At 37.5% G+C, this 25,300-nt stretch overlaps 1 protein-coding gene across 1 annotated transcript; it reads right to left on the bottom strand.

The window, feature by feature from the left end:
- Positions 1–3,346: 3,346 nt before the first annotated feature.
- LOC144707507 (thylakoidal processing peptidase 1, chloroplastic-like) lies at positions 3,347–6,375 on the bottom strand. Its single transcript, XM_078580645.1, has 6 exons — positions 5,275–6,375; positions 5,023–5,091; positions 4,550–4,618; positions 4,383–4,469; positions 3,614–3,681; positions 3,347–3,545 (listed from the first exon to the last, which is right to left on the bottom strand). The coding sequence occupies exons 1-6, from the start codon at positions 6,067–6,069 to the stop codon at positions 3,455–3,457; spliced, it is 1,179 nt and encodes a 392-aa protein (XP_078436771.1). The 5' UTR covers positions 6,070–6,375; the 3' UTR covers positions 3,347–3,454.
- Between the last annotated feature and the right edge of the window lie 18,925 nt (positions 6,376–25,300).

Here is a 25,300-nt window from a genome sequence, read left to right as displayed (position 1 = left end):
AATGGAAAAATGCATCTGACCCTTTAAATGTACCCATAAAAATTTTAAACTGGAATTTGTATGAGGGTAAAAATACATTAAATGTCAAAAATTTACCTTTTATTTCATTATTTTCAGGTCGACTCCGTGAAAGTTGATTGGGTGCAAAACTGAAATGTGGATTTTCATGCCAATCATTGGCCCATTTTTTGGTGATTTTGTGGACAAGTTTCAGCAGATTATTAATGCACACTTTAAGTTGCAAGAATAATCTTGAAGGACATTAACACACAATTTGAAATATAATGTTCTTAAAATATGAGAAATCAACTCCCACTGTGACATTTAATGAACTGGATCAAGGAGGAGAGAGAAATAATCAACAACCCACATTTCTCCTAGTTTAAAACACAATATCTAACATATTTTGAGATTTTTTGGCTGAATTTTTCAGGATAGATATGTTTTCTCTCCTCTCTCCATTTATGATCCCACATAGGTTACTAGACCCCCGTGTATCAATGTAAAAAAAGAAACCTTATATTGTGTTACAAATTAAGTATAACAGAGTCAGTTACTCATCCACAATATTTTAGGTGTGCATACTCATTTTGTAAGAGCGAGAGATCGAATGAGCCGCAAATCAGATCAAGAGTCATGGAGAAAGAGTACCACTCAGTTTCTCGGGTGCATGACAACAATGTTAGTGTTGTCTTCTCTCATTTTCAGTCACATATAATGACGTTTTTTTTCTATATTCACAATGATGATAATTCCATAATCTATTTTCCCATGCTTCGATTAAATATAATTTACATAATATTTATTCAAATCACACCAAAATAAATTGTCTTCACTCATATAATCTGTAGGACAAACCACGACTCAACATTGGAGAGCTTTCAGAAAGGGAACAGGAGGCTGCTAATTTTTTGCTTGACGATCCATATTAATTGATCCACTAGACATAATATTACTCTTATTATTCCCTTAACCTGAAATTTCATCTGTAGCATTTTTATCAAGAATTTCAGGCGCATTGTTTTTGAAACAAACAAATCCATATCTATGTCATTATGCAAGGCTTCTATGCAAATGTTATCAGAATTACCCAGATAATTTATCTTTTCATTATAAAAAAATTTAGGCCCCTCCACCAAATCCATACCACATGAAACCTTCTCATTTCATATTTATGCTGCTCCCTCTAATGGTAGGCCTTCAAATAACTAATTGGTCTACTTATCAGAATGGCACCTGTTAATGTTCCCAGTACATTTAATGTAATGAGAATTCATACTAGTGAAACCTTCTATTTTGACCAATGTCCTGTCATGTCATCCAATGAAGTACCACGTCAACCCAAAATAGGTAGCATAGGACAAAAAGACTAAACATCACTCAATAATTATAAGGGTACAAATGAATGAGGGATCACACTTTGTTTTTCCACTATCATATCCTCAGTTTCATTTGGTTCAATTTCAATATTAGGCATATAAAAAATTATCAGACATGTAGTGGGGAACTTTGTCTCTGAAATTTACTTATTTTAAAGATAAAATTTCTCACAATACACAGCTAGTTATGGATTTCTTGTTGAAACCTTCACTCATAATGATTCCTAAATGTTGGAAAACTGAACTAGATCTTACAATTTGGGCTTATCGATAACATTTTCTTTGAAATATTGTTTACATAAAACATCATTCTCATGATTACCGTCTACACAATCAAGATTTTTACCAGTTCAGCATTGGCCAGGGATCTTGATAAAATGAGGATGCGGATAAGCAAGATGTTTCTATTAATTAAGTTTCTCTAATTTCATTATATGTTCTATTCAAAGAAAATATATGATGAGATGAATGACCATAAACTAAATAAATGGTGTATGTATGGTTTCATAATTTAAATTATCATGATTTTATGAAGGATATTCATAGGCATTTGTACAATTTCGTGCAGTTTGACTAGGGACTTGACCATTCATGTCCTAGCTTCTGGGGCTCTGTTAGACCTTCTGATTTCCTTACACTCTTCTTTAATTTTTTCTCAACCCTCTTTTTCAGTCTCATATTGTTCTACCGATACTCCCTTACAAAGTCTAACATGATTTTATTAAATTAATCAGTAAAAGTATCATAATGACATGAAAATAGACTATTACAAGAGAAAATAACCTGAAAATCACTAGAATGAGAAGTAGAGCAGGTTTCACTACCACCAAAATCTTCTCAAAAATTTCCATGTTTTTCATTATATAAATTTTCATTAGGATGATATGATTCATGAATATAATTATGTGAAGCACAATCTGTACAATATTTATCATCATGCATAGCACCACAAGAAAAGCAAATATGATTGATTTCAGGAAGTCAAAACTTGACAATTTTGACAAGTGAACATTAAAGAATAATTTCTATATGATGAAGATTCTGAATGTGGTGATGGATAATAATACATTATATTATGGTTATTTAAGCATATTCAGTATATGAGGAGTTCTCAAGGTTTTTACTTGTAGTTCTAACATCACGATGAGAGTATTTGATGTTTAAAGATGTTTACGATATTGAGAAAATTCATTTATATAAATATCTTGAAAATTAACATGACGTTCATCCCCATCCTTCCCACAATTCGATGGTCATCATCCCCATCCTTGACAGTCGTCTTCCACATAGCCGACGGTCGTCGACCCCATCATTGACGATCGTCGTCCCAGTTGCCGACAGTCATCCCCATTCAGGAGATCAGTGTGCCAACGATGATAGTCATCATCTTTGTCCACAACTGCACAAGGGTCCAGTCCTCACTCACTTATGTCCTCATCCCAGTGAATGACAGCTGTCATCCCCATCGACGACTATTGAATCCCCGTCAATGATTAGGTTGTCCTCGTCATCGCTGTCTACATTGGTTTTTGTTCATACCTTGACTGCCACCGCCATACTCATATTCATCATTATGAATTTATTTCTCCATAAATAATCTGCAATATAAACTGTATTTTAAATTATCCCATTTTTTATTTTTTTACAGACTCCATCTTCCAAATACCTTCGATCATCCTCGGCCAGCCAATCACTTCAATATTTATTCATCAAGGACGAATGACTGATGACGGTAATCATTCCATTTGGTCTTGCCACTTCTGCCATGGAATGGATGATTAATGACAGAAATCATTCCATTCAGTCATCTGTCCATCACTCCATACAATGAAGGATGACAAACTCAGATGGAACAGACAACCATCCCTCCAACAAACCTATAACTGCTAGCCTATAACAGCCATTCCTTACACCAAGACAACTAATCCATTTGCCACACTCTCACTCAGAAAAAAATTCTGAGAAAATTCTCAAAAGATCAATACCAATCGTATTTCTTCGCCATCTTCCTTCATCAACCAAGGAAATGGAGTGAAATGAGAAGGCATATTTACACATTAAGAAGGCCAGAAACATCAGGAGAGGCCGGCGGTGCCCGAGATCTTCGCCGGCGGCCAGTACCTCAGCAGCGACCTTCCGACAATGTTCTTCACCGGCAGCGGCCCCCTGAGAACACCAATCAAAATTGTCACCAGGGAAGGAAAAAAGAGAAAAGAAGGTAATGAAAGACGTACCAGTCGTGGGAGTCGAAGCTGTTGTTCCTGTTGTCTCCCATGACGAAGATGTAGCCTTCCGGAACCAGCTGTCAGAAGAGAGGAAAGTATTAGAAAGGCAGTTGAGAGAGAAGAGAGAGGGTGAGAAATTAATTGAGCTTAGAGAAAGAAAGAGAAAGAGATAGATAAAAGAATTGAGGTAGAAAGAGGGAGACAGATACAGAAATAGCGACAAAGATTTACAGATAGAGATTGATAGAGAGAGAGATAAGATAGATATAGAGATATATGGATAGAGAGAGAGAAAGTCAAAGATAGATAAAGAGAGAACACAAATTGGGACAGAGAGATACATATATAAAGAGAGAACGATATATTAAGAGAGGTCGACGGATATAGATATAAATAGAGAAAGAGAGAGAGACTGATAGATAGAGATAGATGGGAAGAGTAAGGAGATAGAAAGATCAAGAGAGAGAGACTGATAGATAGAGATAGATGGGAAGAGTAAGAAGGAGATAGAAAGATAGAGGGAGACTGATAGATAGAGATAGATGGGAAGAGTAAGAAGGAGATAGAAAGATAAAGAGATAGAGACTGATAATAGAGATAGATAGGTAGAGTGAGAAGGAGATATATGGTTAAAGACAGAGAAATGAAGAGAGAGGGAGACAGAGAGAGAGTGAGGGAACGAACTATAGATGAGGTGGGAGAGAGAGAGAGGGAGAGAGAGAGAGAGAGAGAGAGAGAGAGAGAGAGAGAGAGAGAGAGAGAGAGAGATTGTTCATACCACAGGCTCCATCTCGTAGGCCAGAGGCTCTAGGATGAAATCTTCCTCTTGAGGGACGCCATTCACCAGGAGCTTCCCGTCACGGACCTGGGCAAGAAGAAGGGAAGGTGAGGAAGAAGGAAGAAAGAGCACTTCAAACACCACAGAAGAAGAGAGAATAGTTCTACCTCAACGCAGTCTCCCGCCTTCGCCACCACTCTCTTAACGAAAACGTCCCCTGGCTTATACCCGATCGCCTACAAGCAAATAACAAGTCAGTGAAAGAAAAAGAAGAAGACGAAAAAATACCAAGAAGAAGAAGATGATAATGATGGCGAAGAAGAAGAATAAGATGATGATGATGATGATGATGACAAAGAAGAAGAATAAGATGATGATGATGATAATGATGATGATGATGATGATGATGATGATGATGATGACGACGAAGAAGAAGAATATGATGATGATGATGATGATGACAAAGAAGAAGAATAAGATCATGATGATCGCGAAGAAGAAGAATAAGATGATGATGATGATGATGATGACAAAGAAGAAGAATAAGATGATGATGATGATGATGATGATGACGAAGAAGAAGAATACGATGATGATGATGATGACGAAGAATAAGAAGATGATGATGATGGAGTGTTACCTGGAGAACTGGAGGAGCTTTGAAGATGACGATGTCTGCAACGTCAGGGCCCTTGAAGAGATAGGAAACCTGAAAGAATTGTACCCCAGGGAATCGCGTTAAACATGAGAAAACTACAATTTTGCAATTCAAAACAACGCGATTCTTTGAATCAAAATGAAAGGGTGTATATTTCTTCCTTCAGCCTACGTATAATCTCAAGAATTTCTCATTCTCTACTCGATTTTCAACATTGAAAGGAGAGGGAATTACCTTCTCGGCCAAGATTCTGTCGCCCACATCGAAGGTCGGGTACATCGATTTTGAAGGGATCATCCGCGGCTCGGCCAGGCGGGATCCGTAAAGCAGAGGAACGGCGAGAGCGGCGAAGATGGTCTTCGTCTCCTGCGATCGAGACTCAATCCACCTGTCCAGCCACCTTCCCTTCTCCAATGGAATCATGCTTTCGCTGTTGCTAGAACTTCCCAACGACGGAGAAGAAGAAGAAGAAGAAGGAGAAGAAGAAGAAGAGGAAGGAGGGGGGGAAGTTCTCGCTTTGCTAGATCCCTGGAGGAATTCACTGCAAGGCAACCACTTTGATCCGTTAACAAAGGAGATCAGAGAACCGCGCTTCAGCTCTAGAACTGGCGAGGAAGCGACGCCGAGAGCACCGGAGTTGCCGCCGGAAACAGTAGAGATTGCAGAGAGAATCCCAATTGAGAGAGAAGGCTTCGGTTTTCTTCTTTCTTTGGAGTCAAGAGAGTAGACTGCGGAGGCAGATCGATCGGGCTTCGGCTTCGCCAGAGGAGGCTTAAACCGCCCGTCGCCGTCCAAGGAAGAGCTCACCGACGGCCGAAAGAGGCATCCGAAGCGAAAGGAACGGCCAGAACTCGCAGATCTGAGATCGGAAGGAGACGTAGAAGACGTCGGAGTTGAGATCAACGCCAAGGAAGGGCTTCCGGCGGATTCTTGGAAGAGACGGCAACTGGAGCTGCAGCGAGACGCCGCAGAGGAGGCGATGCAGTGCGCCAGGTACCCGGAAAGCGACATGGTAACCCTAATCGCCATGGCCGCGAGCTCGGATGCCCGCAGGAAGCAGAAATTCAAGATAATAGCAGCAAATTGGACGGGGAAAGGCAGAAAATCGACATGGCGCCGTAGAAGGTGCTTGATTCGGCTCGCCGATCGGAAAATTGGCGAGTTCTTCCTCTTCGAAGGCAGTCGGAGATGGCGAAGAATCGAGAAATTACCGGAAGAATTCTACCAGATAGATTTACAGAAGGAGATCCTCGCGAGATCGTCGAACTCCCCCGCCTCTCCTCCGCCGAGCGCGAGGAAGAAGAAGGACGAACGCTCGAAGAAGACGATCTCGCAGGTTTACTCGTCTTAGACGCGTTTTACCCTCCGATCGGACAGCCTGAAATCGGCCTAGTTGTCTTGTTCCAAAGAATTGAACGGTTAGATTTCTTCCGAGTAGACGACAGGGCGGGCAGTTGACTTATCTTCTTATGAGGTTCCAGGTAGCTTCCGGAGGAAGAATCCGAAACCCATTAAAGCCAATTCGGATTCTGTCGGTTATAGTAAGGTGACGCGTGGCAGTTGATGACATCAGCAATTACGTGTTTCGAAGTTTTTTGAACGGATGACGGATGACGTTTTTTGACCAACGAGATGGGGCTGAATGGCCGCAGTAATCTATTCATGGCATTTGATTTTGTCCAGATGGATGATTATTTTGATTTCTTTTTATCTTTCAACCCTCTTAAGTTAAGTTAGGGGTGCTATTTTGACCTTTTTAATTTATAAACTACTTAAAATATAGATACATTTACTCAACAAGCCTGTTATTCTTCAAACTAGGTTTTTTTTTAGCATGTTATGAAAAATTCAAGCAAGATAAGTAAATAACTAACATTAAAAAATAAGGGTCAACAATGAGATTCATAAGGCCATAGTAAGAGATTGGAAATACTTTTTTAATCGTGATTGAAAGAGCCGATTTGAAAATAACAGATTGTCATCCAATTGAAATTGTCATTTTGTTCTGCTCGTCATTCGTTAAAATCGTCATGTCATCATCACCATTTAGTCATCAATTCTTTTTTATCATCTGTCCTTGATGAAAAACTGGAGCGCATGATAGAATTTGGATGACAAAATGAACGAGATAGGCACTAAGCGAGAGAGCAAGAGCAAGCGCGGAGGATAAATAGGGGGAGAGCCAGAGAGAGATAGAGACTACAAGAGAGTGAGAGATATAGTACGAAAGATAAATATATATAGAGAGCTATAGGGAGCCAAAGAGAGAGCGAGAGGGAAAGAGAAAGCAGACAAGCAAGATGAGTGAAAGAAAGAGAGAGAGAGTGAATGAGCAAGAGCAAGTGACAGAGAGAGAGAGAGAGAGCAAACAAGCAAGAGGTAGTGAGAGAGACAGAGATAGAGAGAACAAACACGCAAGAGGGTGTTAGAGGTATATAGAAAGATAGAGAAGAAACAAGCAAGAGGGAGCGACAGAGAGAGAGAGAGTACAAACAAAAGGGAATGAGAGAAACAAAGAAAGGGAGAGAGCAATCAAGCAACCAAGAGAAAAAGAGCAAACAAGCAGAAGGGAGTAAGAGGCATAGACAGAGAGCGAGTGAGAGAAAAAGAGCAAACATGCAACAGGCGCTGAGAGAGTCAAATAGAGAGAGAGGATGTGAGTTGGACAGTGAGAGTGACATCGCGAGAGGGGGAGATAGAGAGAGAGATAGAGAAACAAGAGAGCTAGACTGTCCCCATCGAAGATGATGGTCATCATTGTTCATCATGTTTTCTGTCATTATCGAGGAAGAATGTCATCCTCCTCATCCCTAGTCGGGATCATCTATATCCATGTCAATAGTAATCGTAGTAGTCATTGTAGTCCTCATCCCCTTCACAATGTCAATAACAATCAATGTGGTCATCATTGTCGGCATATCATCGACAGTGGATGGCGTTCTCGTCAATGCAGGTCATCATCTCCATCAACACAAGTCATTGTCCCCATTGATGCTGGCAGGCATCCTCATCAATGACAATTGTCATTGATAACATGTAATTTCCAATATTACTTTCATATATATTGCATTTTTATTTGCATGAAAATGATTATAATTGATGTTATCATAGTAAAAGTGAAAAAAATTGTCTTTAGTATGCTCTCCTGAATTTCCCTATTTTTACTATTTGTTTAGATTTGTATTGAAATTATCGAGTGGAAAACAGGAAGAAAAAGGACCCTAAAAATGCTCTTGGTAGTTTTTGTAGGCGTAAATCTCCAATTTCATCGAAGTTTTTGGTATTAACTTGTTTTGGAAGAATAGAAGGCTTTTCATAATTTTTCAGGTGTAATAGGAGAGATAATGAAGGTTATTGAGAAACAGAGGGGCATATATCCAAAATATTTCTTAGAGAGGTGTCAAAATAAATTATTGCCAAATTAGAGGGGTTTTTCTGTAAATATTGTGGAGAGAGAGAAGGCCAAAATGATCAAGCACCTTAGATTCCATACATTCAAACCTTGATATCTGAAGATCCAACTGTCAGATTGAGCTCAAATTTTGAGGGCTAGTTCTTTATTGTATCCTCTTTCCATCTATTGGATGTATTGACCACAAGAGCACCAACCTAAAGAAAATTAAGGAAAACCTAAGGCCAAAATGGGATTGTCTCACCCCTCTACCGATGTATAAATTCCTAATTTTCTCTCTCTTTCTAATTTATTGGATCCCTCCTTGCATCAACGTTTTTTTACTCCGTATAGACAATTATCATACAGAATAATACTCTGAAAATAAGATGTACTATCTATTCCGTACTTTCCTCTAAACTGTCACATAATTCACCAACCATTATTGTTTAAAAACCCTATATAAACTACTATGATTATCTCATTACACTTCTGATTCCATATATTCGTCTGCACATTGAAAAATGACAAAATCAGACAAGAACAGATGCAGGTCTGTCATGTCTCCCATGAGGCTAATAGGGCCCATACCACTTGATTTTTATTGCGCCCAATCAGCTCTTATTCAAGTTGTTCATGTAAGCTGATTAATCCTAAGCTCCTTCTATCCTGAATATACCCAGATTATTTTATATTTACCTTCTTGTGAATACTAAAGCTATAGACAATTATTTTGAAATTATGTCTGGGGGGTAGCATATTTCAGAAATAGTGACTTCAACTTTGATTTGGGATGTTGATCTTTCATATCAGTGTGGTTGGAAATTTAGTACCTTTGAATATAATTTTTATTTTTTCAAGCTTAAGAGATGCCGCCTTTTCATGGAGATACTAGAAAAATAAATATGGCGGGGCAAAACATTAGCCTATGGAAACTTAAGGCTGATTGTCTTTGATAACAATGTTTTCCTTGGTTTTCACTAATTTATGTGAAGTAAAATACAATATATTATCGTTTCCACTACAGGAACTTTACAATAGTTCTATGTGTTTGGTAAAGATATCACACAGATTAGCCATTAACTACTCTAATACTCGACTAAAGATAAATCATTGATGACAAGCCCTGTTTCATTTCTTCTAGTATGATACTTGTTTTCTCCTTCTATGATACCCCACATAATTTTCCATATAGTATCAGAAATTTATGAATGAAATATAAATACACTGAAATTAAGGCATCTTGGTGTGGTTTTCTTTTCCCAATGAACATATTTCCCATAAATAGGTAGTAAGATCAAATTCTACATATTTTAAAAATGTTTATCACATGGAGATTTAGTTATATTTTTATGCCGATTGTGATTCATTTTATTTCACGTATTAATTCATGTTCATTCAAAATATCCTAAAATAATGAGATATATTCAATCATTCCTAATGTGTAGCTTATGTATCTTTTCATTGCCCCAAATGTAATAATAATTTACAAGGAATGTTGCAGACACAATGTTCATATGATCAAGGAAAGTTTTTACCAATAGTTTTTCAGGGATGTTTTAGTTTAGTGGTATCAAAAGTGCCCCAACTGCTTCTTGTATAATTAAATGTCACTGAACTTCTATGAATTACAGAGTTAAATGAATTTCTGGCATTATGGTATGCCACTTTTAACTGTTGCGTTATGGCCATGATTGGCATGCAATTGGAATGGTTCTCGCGTGAAAGACATATAACTAAACAGTAACACACCTTTAGAACCGGATGATGATATGAACTTGGTATGAATATGATCAAGGATTTATCTACTTCCTAATGACCGTTAGTGTACAATCCAGTTAAGTAACTACATCAGTATAAGATTAATTAATGAATGACTGATTTAACCCAATCAATATGTTGAATTTCCAGTCCATGGGGTCTCAAACTACACCTCGTGCTTTAGAAGATATGGAGTGTATTTACTTTCTCATGAAATATTACTATAAATAGTTACTGTGTATCTACAATGCCTCATTCACTTAATGCTTGTAGGAAATTTTAGGATATGGTCAACTATCAATCCCTATTAAGTCACTCCTAACTACTATTGATGCATTCAAAATCATCAAATAACTCTTTTATCCTCTCCACAACACTGGCCAAGAACTTCATTGCACTGTCTTCCTTGAGCTGCCTCCTCTTATACTAAGAGCATAAAAAGAACAGATGCAGGTCTGTCATGTCTCCCATGAGGCTAATAGGGCCCATACCACTTGATTTTTATTGCGCCCAATCAGCTCTTATTCAAGTTGTTCATGTAAGCTGATTAATCCTAAGCTCCTTCTATCCTGAATATACCCAGATTATTTTATATTTACCTTCTTGTGAATACTAAAGCTATAGACAATTATTTTGAAATTATGTCTGGGGGGTAGCATATTTCAGAAATAGTGACTTCAACTTTGATTTGGGATGTTGATCTTTCATATCAGTGTGGTTGGAAATTTAGTACCTTTGAATATAATTTTTATTTTTTCAAGCTTAAGAGATGCCGCCTTTTCATGGAGATACTAGAAAAATAAATATGGCGGGGCAAAACATTAGCCTATGGAAACTTAAGGCTGATTGTCTTTGATAACAATGTTTTCCTTGGTTTTCACTAATTTATGTGAAGTAAAATACAATATATTATCGTTTCCACTACAGGAACTTTACAATAGTTCTATGTGTTTGGTAAAGATATCACACAGATTAGCCATTAACTACTCTAATACTCGACTAAAGATAAATCATTGATGACAAGCCCTGTTTCATTTCTTCTAGTATGATACTTGTTTTCTCCTTCTATGATACCCCACATAATTTTCCATATAGTATCAGAAATTTATGAATGAAATATAAATACACTGAAATTAAGGCATCTTGGTGTGGTTTTCTTTTCCCAATGAACATATTTCCCATAAATAGGTAGTAAGATCAAATTCTACATATTTTAAAAATGTTTATCACATGGAGATTTAGTTATATTTTTATGCCGATTGTGATTCATTTTATTTCACGTATTAATTCATGTTCATTCAAAATATCCTAAAATAATGAGATATATTCAATCATTCCTAATGTGTAGCTTATGTATCTTTTCATTGCCCCAAATGTAATAATAATTTACAAGGAATGTTGCAGACACAATGTTCATATGATCAAGGAAAGTTTTTTTACCAATAGTTTTTCAGGGATGTTTTAGTTTAGTGGTATCAAAAGTGCCCCAACTGCTTCTTGTATAATTAAATGTCACTGAACTTCTATGAATTACAGAGTTAAATGAATTTCTGGCATTATGGTATGCCACTTTTAACTGTTGCGTTATGGCCATGATTGGCATGAAATTGGAATGGTTCTCGCGTGAAAGACATATAACTAAACAGTAACACACCTTTAGAACCGGATGATGATATGAACTTGGTATGAATATGATCAAGGATTTATCTACTTCCTAATGACCGTTAGTGTACAATCCAGTTAAGTAACTACATCAGTATAAGATTAATTAATGAATGACTGATTTAACCCAATCAATATGTTGAATTTCCAGTCCATGGGGTCTCAAACTACACCTCGTGCTTTAGAAGATATGGAGTGTATTTACTTTCTCATGAAATATTACTATAAATAGTTACTGTGTATCTACAATGCCTCATTCACTTAATGCTTGTAGGAAATTTTAGGATATGGTCAACTATCAATCCCTATTAAGTCACCCTAACTACTATTGATGCATTCAAAATCATCAAATAACTCTTTTATCCTCTCCACAACACTGGCCAAGAACTTCATTGCACTGTCTTCCTTGAGCTGCCTCCTCTTATACTAAGAGCATAAAAAGAACAGATGCAGGTCTGTCATGTCTCCCATGAGGCTAATAGGGCCCATACCACTTGATTTTTATTGCGCCCAATCAGCTCTTATTCAAGTTGTTCATGTAAGCTGATTAATCCTAAGCTCCTTCTATCCTGAATATACCCAGATTATTTTATATTTACCTTCTTGTGAATACTAAAGCTATAGACAATTATTTTGAAATTATGTCTGGGGGTAGTATATTTCAGAAATAGTGACTTCAACTTTGATTTGGGATGTTGATCTTTCATATCAGTGTGGTTGGAAATTTAGTACCTTTGAATATAATTTTTATTTTTCAAGCTTAAGAGATGCCGCCTTTTCATGGAGATACTAGAAAAATAAATATGGCGGGGCAAAACATTAGCCTATGGAAACTTAAGGCTGATTGTCTTTGATAACAATGTTTTCCTTGGTTTTCACTAATTTATGTGAAGTAAAATACAATATATTATCGTTTCCACTACAGGAACTTTACAATAGTTCTATGTGTTTGGTAAAGATATCACACAGATTAGCCATTAACTACTCTAATACTCGACTAAAGATAAATCATTGATGACAAGCCCTGTTTCATTTCTTCTAGTATGATACTTGTTTTCTCCTTCTATGATACCCCACATAATTTTCCATATAGTATCAGAAATTTATGAATGAAATATAAATACACTGAAATTAAGGCATCTTGGTGTGGTTTTCTTTTCCCAATGAACATATTTCCCATAAATAGGTAGTAAGATCAAATTCTACATATTTTAAAAATGTTTATCACATGGAGATTTAGTTATATTTTATGCCGATTGTGATTCATTTTATTTAAAGTATTAATTCATGTTCATTCAAAATATCCTAAAATAATGAGATATATTCAATCATTCCTAATGTGTAGCTTATGTATCTTTTCATTGCCCCAAATGTAATAATAATTTACAAGGAATGTTGCAGACACAATGTTCATATGATCAAGGAAAGTTTTTTTACCAATAGTTTTTCAGGGATGTTTTAGTTTAGTGGTATCAAAAGTGCCCCAACTGCTTCTTGTATAATTAAATGTCACTGAACTTCTATGAATTACAGAGTTAAATGAATTTCTGGCATTATGGTATGCCACTTTTAACTGTTGCGTTATGGCCATGATTGGCATGAAATTGGAATGGTTCTCGCCGTGAAAGACATATAACTAAACAGTAACACACCTTTAGAACCGGATGATGATATGAACTTGGTATGAATATGATCAAGGATTTATCTACTTCCTAATGACCGTTAGTGTACAATCCAGTTAAGTAACTACATCAGTATAAGATTAATTAATGAATGACTGATTTAACCCAATCAATATGTTGAATTTCCAGTCCATGGGGTCTCAAACTACACCTCGTGCTTTAGAAGATATGGAGTGTATTTACTTTCTCATGAAATATTACTATAAATAGTTACTGTGTATCTACAATGCCTCATTCACTTAATGCTTGTAGGAAATTTTAGGATATGGTCAACTATCAATCCCTATTAAGTCACCCTAACTACTATTGATGCATTCAAAAATCATCAAATAACTCTTTTTATCCTCTCCACAACACTGGCCAAGAACTTCATTGCACTGTCTTCCTTGAGCTGCCTCCTCTTATACTAAGAGCATAAAAAGAACAGATGCAGGTCTGTCATGTCTCCCATGAGGCTAATAGGGCCCATACCACTTGATTTTTATTGCGCCCAATCAGCTCTTATTCAAGTTGTTCATGTAAGCTGATTAATCCTAAGCTCCTTCTATCCTGAATATACCCAGATTATTTTATATTTACCTTCTTGTGAATACTAAAGCTATAGACAATTATTTTGAAATTATGTCTGGGGGGTAGCATATTTCAGAAATAGTGACTTCAACTTTGATTTGGGATGTTGATCTTTCATATCAGTGTGGTTGGAAATTTAGTACCTTTGAATATAATTTTTATTTTTTCAAGCTTAAGAGATGCCGCCTTTTCATGGAGATACTAGAAAAATAAATATGGCGGGGCAAAACATTAGCCTATGGAAACTTAAGGCTGATTGTCTTTGATAACAATGTTTTCCTTGGTTTTCACTAATTTATGTGAAGTAAAATACAATATATTATCGTTTCCACTACAGGAACTTTACAATAGTTCTATGTGTTTGGTAAAGATATCACACAGATTAGCCATTAACTACTCTAATACTCGACTAAAGATAAATCATTGATGACAAGCCCTGTTTCATTTCTTCTAGTATGATACTTGTTTTCTCCTTCTATGATACCCACATAATTTTCCATATAGTATCAGAAATTTATGAATGAAATATAAATACACTGAAATTAAGGCATCTTGGTGTGGTTTTCTTTTCCCAATGAACATATTTCCCATAAATAGGTAGTAAGATCAAATTCTACATATTTTAAAAATGTTTATCACATGGAGATTTAGTTATATTTTTATGCCGATTGTGATTCATTTTATTTCACGTATTAATTCATGTTCATTCAAAATATCCTAAAATAATGAGATATATTCAATCATTCCTAATGTGTAGCTTATGTATCTTTTCATTGCCCCAAATGTAATAATAATTTACAAGGAATGTTGCAGACACAATGTTCATATGATCAAGGAAAGTTTTTTTACCAATAGTTTTTCAGGGATGTTTTAGTTTAGTGGTATCAAAAGTGCCCCAACTGCTTCTTGTATAATTAAATGTCACTGAACTTCTATGAATTACAGAGTTAAATGAATTTCTGGCATTATGGTATGCCACTTTTAACTGTTGCGTTATGGCCATGATTGGCATGAAATTGGAATGGTTCTCGCCGTGAAAGACATATAACTAAACAGTAACACACCTTTAGAACCGGATGATGATATGAACTTGGTATGAATATGATCAAGGATTTATCTACTTCCTAATGACCGTTAGTGTACAATCCAGTTAAGTAACTACATCAGTATAAGATTAATTAATGAATGACTGATTTAACCCAATCAATATGTTGAATTTCCAGTCCATGGGGTCTCAAACTACACCTCGTGCTTTAGAAGATATGGAGTGTATTTACTTTCTCATGAAATATTACTATAAATAGTTACTGTGTATCTACAATGCCTCATTCACTTAATGCTTGTAGGAAATTTTAGGATATGGTCAACTATCAATCCCTATTAAGTCACCCTAACTACTATTGATGCATTCAAAATCATCAAATAACTCTTTATCCTCCACAACACTGGCCAAGAACTTCATTGCACTGTCTTCCTTGAGCTGCCTCCTCTTATACTAAGAGCATAAAAAGAACAGATGCAGGTCTGTCATGTCTCCCATGAGGCTAATAGGGCCCATACCACTTGATTTTTATTGCGCCCAATCAGCTCTTATTCAAGTTGTTCATGTAAGCTGATTAATCCTAAGCTCCTTCTATCCTGAATATACCCAGATTATTTTATATTTACCTTCTTGTGAATACTAAAGCTATAGACAATTATTTTGAAATTATGTCTGGGGTAGCATATTTCAGAAATAGTGACTTCAACTTTGATTTGGGATGTTGATCTTTCATATCAGTGTGGTTGGAAATTTAGTACCTTTGAATATAATTTTTATTTTTTCAAGCTTAAGAGATGCCGCCTTTTCATGGAGATACTAGAAAAATAAATATGGCGGGGCAAAACATTAGCCTATGGAAACTTAAGGCTGATTGTCTTTGATAACAATGTTTTCCTTGGTTTTCACTAATTTATGTGAAGTAAAATACAATATATTATCGTTTCCACTACAGGAACTTTACAATAGTTCTATGTGTTTGGTAAAGATATCACACAGATTAGCCATTAACTACTCTAATACTCGACTAAAGATAAATCATTGATGACAAGCCCTGTTTCATTTCTTCTAGTATGATACTTGTTTTCTCCTTCTATGATACCCCACATAATTTTCCATATAGTATCAGAAATTTATGAATGAAATATAAATACACTGAAATTAAGGCATCTTGGTGTGGTTTCCTTTTCCCAATGAACATATTTCCCATAAATAGGTAGTAAGATCAAATTCTACATATTTTAAAAATGTTTATCACATGGAGATTTAGTTATATTTTTATGCCGATTGTGATTCATTTTATTTCACGTATTAATTCATGTTCATTCAAAATATCCTAAAATAATGAGATATATTCAATCATTCCTAATGTGTAGCTTATGTATCTTTTCATTGCCCCAAATGTAATAATAATTTACAAGGAATGTTGCAGACACAATGTTCATATGATAAAGGAAAGTTTTTACCAATAGTTTTTCAGGGATGTTTTAGTTTAGTGGTATCAAAAGTGCCCCAACTGCTTCTTGTATAATTAAATGTCACTGAACTTCTATGAATTACAGAGTTAAATGAATTTCTGGCATTATGGTATGCCACTTTTAACTGTTGCGTTATGGCCATGATTGGCATGAAATTGGAATGGTTCTCGCCGTGAAAGACATATAACTAAACAGTAACACACCTTTAGAACCGGATGATGATATGAACTTGGTATGAATATGATCAAGGATTTATCTACTTCCTAATGACCGTTAGTGTACAATCCAGTTAAGTAACTACATCAGTATAAGATTAATTAATGAATGACTGATTTAACCCAATCAATATGTTGAATTTCCAGTCCATGGGGTCTCAAACTACACCTCGTGCTTTAGAAGATATGGAGTGTATTTACTTTCTCATGAAATATTACTATAAATAGTTACTGTGTATCTACAATGCCTCATTCACTTAATGCTTGTAGGAAATTTTAGGATATGGTCAACTATCAATCCCTATTAAGTCACCCTAACTACTATTGATGCATTCAAAAATCATCAAATAACTCTTTTTATCCTCTCCACAACACTGGCCAAGAACTTCATTGCACTGTCTTCCTTGAGCTGCCTCCTCTTATACTAAGAGCATAAAAAGAACAGATGCAGGTCTGTCATGTCTCCCATGAGGCTAATAGGGCCCATACCACTTGATTTTTATTGCGCCCAATCAGCTCTTATTCAAGTTGTTCATGTAAGCTGATTAATCCTAAGCTCCTTCTATCCTGAATATACCCAGATTATTTTATATTTACCTTCTTGTGAATACTAAAGCTATAGACAATTATTTTGAAATTATGTCTGGGGGGTAGCATATTTCAGAAATAGTGACTTCAACTTTGATTTGGGATGTTGATCTTTCATATCAGTGTGGTTGGAAATTTAGTACCTTTGAATATAATTTTTATTTTTCAAGCTTAAGAGATGCCGCTTTTCATGGAGATACTAGAAAAATAAATATGGCGGGGCAAAACATTAGCCTATGGAAACTTAAGGCTGATTGTCTTTGATAACAATGTTTTCCTTGGTTTTCACTAATTTATGTGAAGTAAAATACAATATATTATCGTTTCCACTACAGGAACTTTACAATAGTTCTATGTGTTTGGTAAAGATATCACACAGATTAGCCATTAACTACTCTAATACTCGACTAAAGATAAATCATTGATGACAAGCCCTGTTTCATTTCTTCTAGTATGATACTTGTTTTCTCCTTCTATGATACCCCACATAATTTTCCATATAGTATCAGAAATTTATGAATGAAATATAAATACACTGAAATTAAGGCATCTTGGTGTGGTTTTCTTTCCCAATGAACATATTTCCCATAAATAGGTAGTAAGATCAAATTCTACATATTTTAAAAATGTTTATCACATGGAGATTTAGTTATATTTTTATGCCGATTGTGATTCATTTTATTTCACGTATTAATTCATGTTCATTCAAAATATCCTAAAATAATGAGATATATTCAATCATTCCTAATGTGTAGCTTATGTATCTTTTCATTGCCCCAAATGTAATAATAATTTACAAGGAATGTTGCAGACACAATGTTCATATGATCAAGGAAAGTTTTTTTACCAATAGTTTTTCAGGGATGTTTTAGTTTAGTGGTATCAAAAGTGCCCCAACTGCTTCTTGTATAATTAAATGTCACTGAACTTCTATGAATTACAGAGTTAAATGAATTTCTGGCATTATGGTATGCCACTTTTAACTGTTGCGTTATGGCCATGATTGGCATGAAATTGGAATGGTTCTCGCCGTGAAAGACATATAACTAAACAGTAACACACCTTTAGAACCGGATGATGATATGAACTTGGTATGAATATGATCAAGGATTTATCTACTTCTAATGACCGTTAGTGTACAATCCAGTTAAGTAACTACATCAGTATAAGATTAATTAATGAATGACTGATTTAACCCAATCAATATGTTGAATTTCCAGTCCATGGGGTCTCAAACTACACCTCGTGCTTTAGAAGATATGGAGTGTATTTACTTTCTCATGAAATATTACTATAAATAGTTACTGTGTATCTACAATGCCTCATTCACTTAATGCTTGTAGGAAATTTTAGGATATGGTCAACTATCAATCCCTATTAAGTCACCCTAACTACTATTGATGCATTCAAAAATCATCAAATAACTCTTTTTATCCTCTCCACAACACTGGCCAAGAACTTCATTGCACTGTCTTCCTTGAGCTGCCTCCTCTTATACTATGAGCATAAAAAGAACAGATGCAGGTCGGTCATGTCTCCCATGAGGCTAATAGGCCCATACCACTTGATTTTTATTGCGCCCAATCAGCTCTTATTCAAGTTGTTCATGTAAGCTGATTAATCCTAAGCTCCTTCTATCCTGAATATACCCAGATTATTTTATATTTACCTTCTTGTGAATACTAAAGCTATAGACAATTATTTTGAAATTATGTCTGGGGGGTAGCATATTTCAGAAATAGTGACTTCAACTTTGATTTGGGATGTTGATCTTTCATATCAGTGTGGTTGGAAATTTAGTACCTTTGAATATAATTTTTATTTTTTCAAGCTTAAGAGATGCCTTTTCATGGAGATACTAGAAAAATAAATATGGCGGGGCAAAACATTAGCCTATGGAAACTTAAGGCTGATTGTCTTTGATAACAATGTTTTCCTTGGTTTTCACTAATTTATGTGAAGTAAAATACAATATATTATCGTTTCCACTACAGGAACTTTACAATAGTTCTATGTGTTTGGTAAAGATATCACACAGATTAGCCATTAACTACTCTAATACTCGACTAAAGATAAATCATTGATGACAAGCCCTGTTTCATTTCTTCTAGTATGATACTTGTTTTCTCCTTCTATGATACCCCACATAATTTTCCATATAGTATCAGAAATTTATGAATGAAATATAAATACACTGAAATTAAGGCATCTTGGTGTGGTTTTCTTTTCCCAATGAACATATTTCCCATAAATAGGTAGTAAGATCAAATTCTACATATTTTAAAAATGTTTATCACATGGAGATTTAGTTATATTTTTATGCCGATTGTGATTCATTTTATTTCACGTATTAATTCATGTTCATTCAAAATATCCTAAAATAATGAGATATATTCAATCATTCCTAATGTGTAGCTTATGTATCTTTTCATTGCCCCAAATGTAATAATAATTTACAAGGAATGTTGCAGACACAATGTTCATATGATCAAGGAAAGTTTTTTTACCAATAGTTTTTCAGGGATGTTTTAGTTTAGTGGTATCAAAAGTGCCCCAACTGCTTCTTGTATAATTAAATGTCACTGAACTTCTATGAATTACAGAGTTAAATGAATTTCTGGCATTATGGTATGCCACTTTTAACTGTTGCGTTATGGCCATGATTGGCATGAAATTGGAATGGTTCTCGCCGTGAAAGACATATAACTAAACAGTAACACACCTTTAGAACCGGATGATGATATGAACTTGGTATGAATATGATCAAGGATTTATCTACTTCCTAATGACCGTTAGTGTACAATCCAGTTAAGTAACTACATCAGTATAAGATTAATTAATGAATGACTGATTTAACCCAATCAATATGTTGAATTTCCAGTCCATGGGGTCTCAAACTACACCTCGTGCTTTAGAAGATATGGAGTGTATTTACTTTCTCATGAAATATTACTATAAATAGTTACTGTGTATCTACAATGCCTCATTCACTTAATGCTTGTAGGAAATTTTAGGATATGGTCAACTATCAATCCCTATTAAGTCACCCTAACTACTATTGATGCATTCAAAAATCATCAAATAACTCTTTTTATCCTCTCCACAACACTGGCCAAGAACTTCATTGCATTGTCTTCCTTGAGCTGCCTCCTCTTATACTAAGAGCAGATGATCCCATCTTGACAATTCAACCTTATTCACGAAGTTCATTTGCACCCTAGCTAAGATGGTTTGGAATTCCATATTAGCAACTGTGTCATAGTCAAAGCATAACCACCTATTCTAAAGATATCTTTATAGGCTAAAGTATAAGGACCACTTAAACGACCACGACATGAATAATATGATTAACAGTTACATATAATACTATTAGAGGATTCATGTGGATAAACTTAGTGACCTCTTCCCCTTGAAGAGCATCAACTATTTTCCCTTTCCCCTGTAATAAGGAATATTCTTAGTGACCTCTTCCCCCTGAAGAGCATCAAAAAACTTTGAAAATAATTTGCATTACCAACACATTTTCCAAGAAGTATATAAATTAAAGCCACCACCTAAAGCAACCATCAAATTAAGCGAGTCTTAACTACCATTTGTGCTATTCTTTTATGTTCTTCATGAGGTAGTATAATTTTTGGGTTCTAGTGGGCTAGATCTAGATGAAGAAATTAAGACGTTCTGCAACGAAAGACTTAAACGCAATCGAACGACATCATACGAAATCATTAAACGAAGTACCTTTGCACAGATCACATCTGTGACTTCTTGGATCCAGGAGTGAGATGAGTTGAGGTGCTTAAGTGTGCAACCACTAGATGTATCCACGTAGTCCTTGGCATGCTTGATCTCCTCCTCCTGACGAGCCTTGTTCTACCTCTATCGTCGTCTTTACGTCGTCCCGATAGCATCGGGACTGGAGAGGGGGTATGGGGAGAAGGTACAAGAAGGGGAACGCCCCTGAATAATTCTGGCCTAGGTGAATTTCATTTAGGGATTTCCTCTATTTATACTTATTGGGTATTTTTTATAAAAATCCCCAAAACTTAAGTATATCTTTTGACGTCCAAAAGATCTTTTGTGTGTGACCCTCTAGGCCCATATATTAGTCTACTTATTGACTCAAGCTGCCCAATAATCTTTATTGGCCTTCTAAATTAATTATTATATCATCATATAGATTAATTAAAGTTAGATAGATTCAACCCAATCAATAGGTTGAGTCTCCAACACATGGGGTGCCAAGTTACACCTCGTGCTCTAGAAGATATAAAGGAGTGTGTATCGATTTACTATTTGTCATTGGTTAATGTGTATGTATAGTCCCTTATCTACTTGACGCTCCTATGATGACTAAGGATATGGTCAACTTTCAAACCCTAATCGATCATCCGAGTTAGTACTGATGCATTCGGAAATAATCGAAGAACTCTTCTATGATATTTCACTACCTTGGCCAAGAACTTTATCGCATCGTCTTCCTTGGGGTGTCACCGGTTATACTGAGGATGGATGATCCCATCTTGACCTCTTAATCATCTTCGTGAACTTCTTGATACACTCGAAATAAAACCGTTTGGAATCCCATGATTAGAGACACATAGGTCATAGTGAAAGTACTACTGTTCGTCCACAAGATATCTTTGGTGTCTCAGGTCTAAGGAATACTTACACAACTGTGACATGAATCAAGCAGATTGACAGTTTGGTAAATGATAACATGCATTTCTAGTGCCTTATATTATTATATTTATGTGTATTTATGCATTAAATTAATCATATTTGCATGTTATCAACCTTAAAATGATTAAATCTGTTTTTAGAACAAATTTCTGAAATTTCTATATTTTTTAAGGATTTTTCTAAAAATATATTCTAAAAGAATATAAATTTTGAAACATAATATGATTTTTCTACAATTGTTTGATATTAATTTTGAAAATATATGATTTTTCTGAGTCAAAATATATATTCATACGTATTTTTTGGGATTTTATTTTATTTAATATGAAATTTCAAGTATTTTAGTTTTTATGGCATAAAGTGACGCGGCGCGCCGATGTGTCGCCACGTCAGCATCAAGAAAGAGTTTTGTTTTTGTTTTTGTCCTTTTGTCATGTACATGTGGCATGGAATGCAAAAAGCCACGGAATACGAAAAGCCACGGAATACGAAAAGCCGTGGAATATGAAAAGCCATGGAATACGAAAAGCCATAGAATACCAAGTGATTGCTTCAACTTCCAACAGCCATAACTTTTGATCTTCCCCTCCTCTTTCTATCCATACCCTCTGATCTATAAATAGACGCATGGATCAGTGTAAAAATCATCTTGAACTTGCTTCCTACTTTTGTGTGCTGATTGAAAGAGAGTGAGTTTTGAGATCCATCAAGATTTTTCTTGGTGTCTTGGGTGTGTGGGAAGAGACAAAAGTGAAGAGGGGGAGCTTACCGGCACTCGCAAATTGCCGTAATCTTGGCGGAACGTAATAATCTAAGGTAAGTGTCTTCGCCTTACGTTGTTTCTCTCCCAACATCATCGTTATCATAGTTATACTTTTTTTATCAACGTTTCATTTATCACTTCACTTACTTATGTCCCCACTCTCTCATCTCTCCATCCTTGCCATCGTACCATTCCATATCCATCCACTATCCTCGTTCATACCATCGTTCATTATAATGTCCGTCACAATCACTTACTCTTTTATTTAAGTTAAATTAACATATAAATTAAGTACTTCTTAATCAATATCACTCGCTCATATCCTTGAATTATATTTTTGTCGATCGCCCATTGATCATCACTAGTTTAATAAAGTAATTTCTTAATCATCGTTCCTTGTGGAAACGATCCGTACTCATCACTAAGTATTTTAAAGTATGGTCAAATATATTTTGTTGAATAATCTCACTCCACGCGATCCCTCGGTGCTTGGATCTCCACCTCTTCTTGTTCAACTCTCCTTGGATACTCTCTCCTTGGTTGAGTATTGATGTAGAGAATGAAGAAAGGGAGGGGCTCTCAAATAAGGCTTGCATGGGTGCTTAAAATGAAACCCCTTTCCCTCTATATATATTTACTTAAGGTTTTTCTCAAAAACCATAAAAGTAAAATATATCCACCAATGCCCTTATGACCTTATGCGTGTTACCGTCTAGGCCCATGTATCTTTCTAGTTGATAACTTTAATGGCCCAACAAAAATTATTAACTAACATTATTAATTAACTATATCAACATATAGATTAATTAACTAAAGATCGATTTAACCCAATCGTGACGGAGGACCAGCGAGAAGCTTCGATTCAAGCCCGCCACCAAACACGACGTGATGCCCGAGCGGACGCGAAGAACCCTACCTTCAAGTACACTACTTGACGACTGATTAGGTAAATTACGCATCTTATTTCAAGTATTTTTTTATGTGTAAGGACTTTCAAAGGGGGTCACTTGTTTAGGCCTTTGTTTTATTCTAATGTAATTTTCTTTAATTGGCCCATTAGGGGAAGGCGATGGCGAAGCCCTCAACGTATCCGCATTTTTTTTCCTAGGCATTGGGAAATTTTCATCTTTTAGGTTAAGTGTTTTTCCCCAAATTTTCCTCATGGGTCCTATATAAGGAACCCCAATGTAATAGACAGATAGATATTCCCTTTGAGAGAAACCAGTTTTTGGAAAGAGGTCCGAGTGACCTAGAAGAAGGCGGCTCCGCCTCCGCCGCTGGCACCATCCGGCTGTTCACGCGCCCGAGCCCGCGCCGCCCTCGCCCGCCCGCCGCCCCTGCCGCGCCCGCGCCACTCGCCGCCTCGCCGCGCCATGCGCCCCGAGCTCCGAGCTGCCGCGCCCCGAGCCGCCGCGCTCCGACCGCCGCGCCCGCGCCGCGCCGCCACGCCGCCCGCTGCTGCCGCGCGCCCGCCGCCCCGCGCCATGCTCCGCCATGCCCAGTCGTTGAGCCAGGCTGCCCCTCTGCGCGCCCAAGCTCAGTTGACCGGCCCAATCGGCCATTCGGCCTAATGGGCCGGCACCAGCCAGGCGGGCCCATCAGGCCCAGCCGCCGACACCGTGCCCCGAGGCGCCGCAAATCCGCGTCCTGAGGCGCCGCAAGTCCGCGCCCCGAGGCGCCGTTTACCCCTAGCCGCCGGGCACACTTGTCGAGGCGGCCACGTCAGCCCTAGCCCCTACGAGCCTTCGTTATGGGGCCGCCACCGGCTCATCGGGCCTTCTGGCCCATCACCGCGGCCCAGATCGCGGCCCAAATTGGGGTCCCCCTAACGGCCCGGACCTCGGCCCAAGCCACGGCCAGCCGTGGCCCAAGCCACGGTCCAGCCGCCGCCCAAGCCTCAGCCCAGCCGAGGCCCCCCCCAGCCACCGCCGCCGACACCGGCCGCTGCCACCTCAGGCCGCTGCCGCCGCCGCCATCACTGGCCGCCGCTGCCGTCACCAGTCGCCGCTGTCGTCACGGCCGCCGCCGCCTCGCCGCCGACGCCGCTCGCTGCCGCTGCCGCCGCTGCCGCTGCCGCCGCCGCCGCTGCCGACGCCGCCATCGCTGCCGCCAACGCCGCTGCCGCTGACACTGCCACCGCCGCCGCCAACGCCGCCGTCGCCGCTCGACGCCGACGCCGCCACCACCGTTCGCTGACGCCGCTCGCCGACGCCACCACCACCGTTCGCTGACGCCGCTCGCCGACGCCGCTCGTCGACGCCACCAGCGCTGCTCGACGCCGCCGCCGCTTGACGCTGCCGCTACACTGTTCGCTGCCGTATTCGTCATCCGGCCGGCTGAACCTACCCCCCCCACCGGTAGTCGGGTCCACCAGTGCCTCGACGACTATCCGTGGAGCATCGACCACACGAAGATAGAGACACCCTTCGGC

Source organism: Wolffia australiana, chromosome 9 (genome assembly GCF_029677425.1).
Source record: "Wolffia australiana isolate 7733 chromosome 9, ASM2967742v1".
Classification (NCBI taxonomy): Eukaryota; Viridiplantae; Streptophyta; class Magnoliopsida; order Alismatales; family Araceae; genus Wolffia; species Wolffia australiana.
Note: the sequence above shows the minus strand (reverse complement) of the source record. Positions and strands in the feature narration are given on the sequence as shown.

Bases quoted from the DNA above. Each gene is read 5' to 3' on its own strand.
- LOC144707507 (XM_078580645.1), bottom strand. From the start codon at position 6,069: ATGGCGATTAGGGTTACCATGTCGCTTTCCGGGTACCTGGCGCACTGC. The intron at 3,682-4,382 runs GTATGAACAATC...CTCTTCTGACAG, and splicing joins CCTACGAGATGGAGCCTGTG to CTGGTTCCGGAAGGCTACAT. The intron at 3,546-3,613 runs GTACGTCTTTCA...TGGTGTTCTCAG, and splicing joins AGCTTCGACTCCCACGACTG to GGGGCCGCTGCCGGTGAAGA.